Source organism: Aedes albopictus, chromosome 2 (genome assembly GCF_035046485.1).
Source record: "Aedes albopictus strain Foshan chromosome 2, AalbF5, whole genome shotgun sequence".
Taxonomy (NCBI): Eukaryota; Metazoa; Arthropoda; class Insecta; order Diptera; family Culicidae; genus Aedes; species Aedes albopictus.
The window spans coordinates 360,287,610-360,295,131 of record NC_085137.1 but is presented as its reverse complement, the minus strand read 5'-3'; the positions used below and the strand labels follow the sequence as shown (position 1 = coordinate 360,295,131).

The following is a 7,522-nucleotide window of genomic DNA, read 5'->3' as shown; positions in this document are numbered from 1 at the left end:
GAAGGAATCCCTGGAGAAGTTCCTTATGAAATACCTGTTAGAATTCCTTCAGATGTCCTTGGAAGAATTCATAAGGAAATCCCTTAGCACACCGCATGTCACACAGTTCATAAAGCTGCAACCTAAATCTTTTATCGAAACTTAAAGCATGTCGCAATCATTCGAGGTGCCGTATCACACCCAACTAATTTTACATTTCACAGCGTATGCACGCAAATGGGAACGAACTGCAATGTAATAGTCAGCAGTATGCATTTACTGTATTCGAATTTTACTTAACCCATTTGGTTCCTATTAACGACGCACAATTAACTGACAGGCACAGCACAACTCTATCTGTCCTTCTCTATATACTTTCAATGTGCAAGTGAGGATCGACCGAACCTCAAATTCATGTAACTTAGCAAATAAGATTTGTTAGACTAAAACATTTATTCGAAACCGAATCACCAAAGTGTTCACTTGTGGCGACAAGTATCCACATGGCGACCGTGACAGGACAGATGAAGATACCGCACATGTTCATCGAGCACGTGTTTCTGTTTTGCGCGCGCATGGATGTCAAAGGAGCTTTCACTGGAAAACCATGCTGAAATATGCTGCCAGGCAGCATTACTGAACATAAATTTGTGCATCATATGGGTTGTTCGGATACTGAAACAGAACAACTAATCGTCCCATTTACTAGTGTAATACTATCTTTTTTTATTTCTCTCCTGTTTCATAGCAAATAGCGTAAAAATTAGAACTGTTTGTTTGTTGTTGTACCTTACATAATAGTTTGATTTAAATTTATAATCCACGTTTTTTTATCGTCTATTCATAGTTCTCCAATTAAAACCAATTCCACAACTGAAATTAATAAGAGTCTCGATCCGGCATTCGCTGGCATTTGGCTCACTCACTATAACGAAACTATTTCTATAGGATGTGTTTGTAAGAGGAAGGATATCCCCTTTCGGTGCTTTGTTGATACATTCGTCAAAATCTGTTCTTCAAGGATTTCTCTAAATAACAAACGGAAAAAAGATCGTGCTTTGCACGAAATTGGGGAAATGGCTCTGATGGGCTACCTGCCTCTAAGGAAGGCAACCAATAATAGTGGGCCGATTCGGAGCTGTGGCATTGAACATGCTGTGCCGAAAACGGTGCCTCTGTTTGTCTAGTCTTTGCCTTCACGATATTTGAGATATTAGTTAATCCGGGGATTGCGGAATCGTTTTTCTTTTAGCTTAAATCCAATTGCTTCAGATTACTTCTCAAGAATAGTTTTGAGAAACTTCCGAGTCTTTTTTTAATAGCCAAAAAAGTATATAATGGTCGTGTTTGTATAAATGTGTGCACTTTCTCTTTTGCTGCAAAAATATACGATGATAAAATAAATGTTAGAAAAAAAAAATGGCGATCACGATTTTCGCGACTCAAATCATTTTGTTTTTCCTTTGCTTTTCACGCCCTCCCATCCCAGCATTGTCCAGGTACAAACGCGTCATATGTGTTTAGTAGGGAACGTTCGAAAACAGATAGGACACACTTTCGCCGTTGTGCGTCCGGCGAACCGCTTCAGCGAACATCATGGAAACATCAATGCACTGTAAAAAGTATATGAAAATAAGTCGAAATAGGCTTCGTGCCACAAAATCGGATAGAGCGTGATTCAGCGAATGATTGCATCAACAGAGGATGAAATACTGAAAATAAATCGAAACTCACCTGAATCTTGGGACAATCCTTCATGTGCCCATCCTGAGGTATGGTATTCGTAACAACTACAGCCTCGAAGCAAGCATTGTTTATCCGCGACACAGCCGGACCGCTGAATATTCCATGAGTGAGAATGGCGTACACCTTGGTGGCACCGGCTTCCCTTAGCTTCTCCGCCGCGTGGCAAATGGTGCCGCACGTATCGGCCATATCGTCCACCAGGATGGCCACCCGATCTTTCACGTCACCAACTAGCACCATGGAGGCCACTTCGTTGGCCTTCTTTCGCTCCTTGTGAATCAGAGCAAATTCCACGTTAAGCCGATCGGCAATCGACGTCACACGCTTGGCACCACCGGCATCCGGCGACACAATGATCGAGTTTCGCCACTCGGCAATGTTCTCGCGGATCCACTTGAGCACCGCCGGTTCGGCGTACAGGTTATCCACCGGGATGTCGAAGAAACCCTAGATTACGGGAATGGAATTATTAACTTATTTTTGGTAATGTGAGTCTGAGCGTTTGAAAAGGTCAGTAAAGTCATTGCAAACTAAAAATATCAAAAACAGGGGTTGGTCAAAATGCTGTAACTTTTCATAGATTATAAAAAGAAAAACATTAAAAATTTCATTGATTTTGGTTCACTGGTTTCCAAGATATGACAGTTAAAAAATTAGTTGTCAAAAAATAGTATTTTGCCAGAATGGTTCTAGCTTCACGAAAGAGCTTGATTTTGTTAATCGAGCTTAAATTTGTAAAAAAATTGAGAATTTTTGATGCACTCTTTGAAAAGTTACAGCATGTTGAACAATTTTGTGAAAGAAAAAAAAAGTTGCCTATCCCAAACATTTCGGCCATCCCCTGTACATGTAACACAAATGTATTTAAGACTTCCATTGTAAACTGAAGGATCCTTTCAATAATATATTTCATTCAACGCGACGATAATCAAAATCTGTGAAATCTTACCTGGATTTGTGAAGCGTGGAGATCCATCGTGATGATGTGATCAGCGCCAGCCACTGACAGCATGTTCGCCACCAATTTGGCCGAAATGGGAGCACGGCTCTGAAAAAGAAATGTGTTTCAAATAAAAATCACCTGTCAGTCACCCGGAACTTAACAAAACCAAAAAAAGTAGTTGAAAAAAACCAAAAATAAACATATCACTTCTGTTAGTTTTGCTGCCGCACATTAGAAACTAGTTTGATGTTGCTTTCGCTGCAATGAGTTCCCAGTTGTTGTTTTTTTTTTCAATCCCATCATGCATTTAATCGTGAGTGCCATTCGAAATGATCGGACCGAAACACGTGTGATCTGTGTGAAACTGATGAAACCCTGCATTTGAGAATTCCCTCTCAAGTGCTCTTAAAACGCTATGGTTATTCCTATTGTTCTACTTGTCCTATGTCAAAGGTATTTATTCTGTGAAAGCGTTCTCAAGTACACACCAAATTGCTTTGTTGGAAGCATTCAACCGAAAAACATACGTCTAAGGAAACTATCTACAATGTTGATTTTTTTTTTGTTTTTGGAAGGAAATAGAGTTCGGGAATGGATTTTCAGTGGAAGTGCACTTTTAGTTTGGAGAGTAGTAGAAGAGTACATAGCTGCACGCTGCAGGAAATCACACTCGTCAGCGGAATCAATAACTCAAACATCTCTCAAGCTACTACTCACAGTATAAACATCGGGCACATAATCCTAGAGAGATACGTTTCACGTAAGGAAAGGAATATTTATTAGAATCCGGTGCTTCAATGATGAATGATTGATATTGAGCGTCCAAAAATCAAAAATCTTTAAGTCAGTTGACAAAAGTCAAAATAGAGAATTGGATGAGAATCTTTGAAAGATTTCAAAATATCAAATGTCTGAAAGAGTTATGTAAAAAAAATGACATCAGAATCAAAACCCTACGGAGCCTTGCTTCCTATAGTTTCTATACTTAATATATGACTCTGGCTCGTTACACTATCGAAGAGTTCTCTTAACATTCCCTTCCTCCTTCTTCGAAAACAACACGGGAGGAATCCCCAATCCTGAAGCAATCTCGGAAGAAATCATGAAAGGATTCCTGGTCAAATAAATAAAATAATCTCGGAAGGACTCTCTGGAAGAGTCTCGAGAGAAACCTCTGAAGGAACCCTGGCAGAAATCCTTAGAAGAAAACCGAGAAGTATCGAAACAAATAGGGAGAGAAATCTCTGAAGGAATTTTTGAAAGACTTTCAAAATAAACCTGGAGAGAAAAATCGTTAAGAGAAATCAAGGAGAAATCCTTAAAAGGGTCCCTGGATAAACCCTTGATTCTTTCGTGGATTTATTTCAGGAAGAATTCCAGAAAAAATCGATGAAGGAATCCCGGGATGACCTATTGAAGGAATTCCTGAAGAAAGGATAAACAAATCCCTGAAGAATTCACAGAAGGCATCCCAAAACGAATCACGAGAGAAATCTCTTAAAGGGTCTCCTGAAGGAATACCGGGATAAATTCCTAAAGTATACCCTGGAAGAATCAGTGAATCAACGAAAAAATATAGAAATTTCTGAAGAAATTCCTGGAAGGATTCAGGAGGAATCCTCAAGGAATACCTGAAATAACGCCGCACGGAATCCCAGGATAAATTAGTAAAGAAATTTACTAATAAACCCTAAAGGAATTCCGGGAAAAATCCTTGAAAGAATCCCTGAATGATTTTGGGGAGCAATCGCTAAGAAAACCTGGAAAAATCAATGAAGAAGTTCCGGGTTTAATCAATGAAGAAATTCCTGAAAAAAAAATCCCGTTAAAAGCCCAGTAGAAAACCCTGGGGAAACCCCTAAAGGAATGCCGGGAGACACCCCAGCAAGAATAGTGGATGACTCGAGTCCATGATGCAATCTCAGGAATAATGCGTGAAACAATTCCGGGAGGAATCTATAAGTCTTGATGGAAGTCCTTGTAGAAATCCTGGGAGGAATCAATGAAGTATTCTAGGAGGAATTCCTAACGGAATTTCAGAGACAATTCCTAGAGGAATTTTTGACAGAATCCTGGAATAACCCCTGGAGGATTCCCAGGAGAAATCCCAAAGGAAATCCGGGAAGGGTCAAAGCCTCATAAATTTCGGAAAAATGCCAAATGAAAACTCATAAAGATTCCCGAGATATTCAATAAAGGAATCTAGGAATCTCGGAAGAAGTCCCGCGAGGTATCCTTGATGGAATTCCTGTAGGAATCATGGACGGAAACCCAAGATAATTGTTTTGAGAAATCTTGGGAGAAATCCCTAAATGAATCCCGTGAGAAATCAATGAAGAAATGCCGAGTGGAATCCTGGAAGATGTTCCAGGACAAATCCGTGATTGGATCTCGGGAGGAATCTCTGAAAGAATTCTGGAATGAATCACGCCAAGAATCTGTTTGGGAATATCGGGAGGAAACTCTGGAAGAACCCCGGGAGGAATTCATGCAGGCTTTAGAAGAATATTTGAAGGGGTCCCAGAAAGATTGGAATACCGCGAAAGTCGGAAATCCTGAAATCGAGTCCCTATTGAATTCTCCGACAGAATTACAAGGGGAAACCAAGTAGGAATCCTTGGAGAAATCCATGGAGAATTATCTGGAGAAATTGCTGAATATTTTCATACATAAAATCCCGCGGGAGGCCTTGTATGTAGACCAAGTTATCTGTGTTATAAATTACATCAATGTCAACTTTTACTGGGAAGAACCTGCCTACGGCAGAAAATCCCTGAATAAAAAAAGAAAAAAAACAATGTCAACTAGTGGGGTAGTTTTTGACTGGAAATATTTTGACATAGGACAATCAATTATACGCATTATAAGCGCCATCTACTGAGAAAAGTTCCAACTAGAGATCATGTGAATAAAAGATTCACTTCCGTATGAACAACTCCACCGGAATTCCTTCACGTAATAATGGGATTCGTTTATGTCTAATATCCTATGTTTCTTCTTAAATTCCTCTCATAAATTATACGGGAATTCTCTCAGCAATTCCACTGAAAATGTCTCACTAAGTTTCTTCAGAGATTCCTCCAGAAATTCATGCTTTGATTCCTGTAAGAATTTCTTCAATAATTCTTCTAGGTAATTCTTAGAAAATCCTACACAAGCTCGTTTTGGGATTCCTCGAGAGTTTCATTTTTAGATTCCTCCAAGCTTGCTCCTGAGTATCCTCTTGCTAATATCGTGGGATTTTTCGCTTTCTTTGAAACTCCTCACGGGTTTTTATCTGAAATTCATCCAGAAAATCTTTTAGCATTCCCAAAGCAGTTTCTGCTGGGGTTTTCGCATAGTTCTTCAAATCCACCAGGAGTTCCGATGAGGATTCTTCGAGAGTTTCTATGGGATTTCCAATTAAGTTTCCTCCATAAGTTTCTTCTAAGATTCCTGCAGGAATTCCTTCTCGAATTCCTTAAGTCATTTTTTTTTTCGGCAATACCTTTTGGAAGCTTCATGGAATTCCTAAACAACTTCTTTTGGATTTTATCAAGAGATTCTTTCTGGGATTTCACAAATAATGTTTCTGGAACTCCCCTAGGTAATCTGACACGATTTCGTTTATCTTTTGTAATTCGATGAAAAGTTTCTATTTGGATCAGAAATAGGATCATTCACTTGCAAAGAGTTATACTTGCTATGAATGATCCCATCCCTGGTTTGGATGTCTAAAAGCATTCCTGACCTCTGGGATTTCTCTCCCAGATGACCCTTTTGAATTATATTTTGGAGTTTCTACGGGGATTCCTTCGGGAGTTTCACTAGCAACTTGAAATGCACTCTGGGTATTACCCCAAAGTTTCTCTTGAAATTCCTCCAAGTTCCCCAAGATTTTTTCCTGGGATGTTATTAAAAGTTTACCTGGAAATTGCTCAGAAGATATTCTCCAAAGAGTTTCTTTTGACATTTTCCCGTGAATTCTTTCTAGGATATTTTCAAATATTCCTCTAGAAATTCGTTCCGTGAGCCCTCTAGGGATTCATTCTGGAAATCATCGAGAAATTACTTCGGAGAATCTGTAGGTTTTCGTTACTCATCTTCCTGGGGTTTGTCCTGGAACTTCTCCAGGAGTTCCCTCTGGGAATCCTCCAGGAGTTCCTTTATCTTTCTTCAGAACTTTTCCGTTGAGGAATCGCGAGTTGGAAATCCCGGAGTCATTTCCAGACAGAATTTCTTTTAGAATCCCCAGCTGGAATTTCTGAATGAATCCCCTGAAGGAGTTTCTGATGGTATCTCCATGAAGCTTTTTTGGAGGAATCTGCAGCAGGAATTTCTAGATGAATCACTAGGGATTATTTCTGGGATTCCTAAAATGATGTTTCTGGAATCCTTCTATATAACTTGATATGATTTCAATTGATTATCTTTTGGAATTCGTTGAGAAGTTTTTGTTTGAATGTCTAAAAGCTTTCCTGGCCCCTGGGATTTCTCTAGAAATTCCTTATGGGATTAATAGTTTCTTTTAAATTTATTAAATTATTTTTCTTTAGGAGTTTCACTAGGATTTAGATTGCTTAAGAAATTCATTCTGGGAATTACCCAAGAGTTTCTCTAGGAATTCTTCAATGAGTTCCTTCCTGATTCCCTCATTCTGGAAAACCTCCAGGTACTCCTTCTGATAATCTCCAGAAGTTTATGTGGAAATCCTTCAGAAGTTCTTTCTTGGAAGGAATCTTTGAAGAGATTCTTCTGGAAATCATCCAGGAGTCTCTTCTGACAATCTTCCTGGAGCTTCTTCTGGGCTCCCGGAATGGAACTCCCAAAAAGAATTTTTGGTTTAAAATGAATCCCCAGAAGGAGTTTCTGGAG

The 7,522-nt window shown here is 39.3% G+C and overlaps 1 protein-coding gene across 3 annotated transcripts in view; it reads right to left on the bottom strand.

Moving 5' to 3' along the window:
- Positions 1 to 677: 677 nt before the first annotated feature.
- LOC109403769 (ribose-phosphate pyrophosphokinase 1) overlaps positions 678 to 7,522 on the bottom strand; it is a 30,227-nt gene continuing 23,382 nt past the window's right edge. For all 3 annotated transcript variants that reach the window (XM_029866600.2, XM_029866601.2, XM_062852868.1), the window contains 3 exons: positions 2,675 to 2,773; positions 1,714 to 2,172; positions 678 to 1,592 (listed from right to left, as the gene is read on the bottom strand). In XM_029866600.2, the coding sequence (XP_029722460.1) occupies positions 1,500 to 1,592; positions 1,714 to 2,172; positions 2,675 to 2,773 (651 nt within the window). In that variant the 3' untranslated portion in view covers positions 678 to 1,499. The remainder of the gene's footprint in view (positions 1,593 to 1,713; positions 2,173 to 2,674; positions 2,774 to 7,522) is intronic.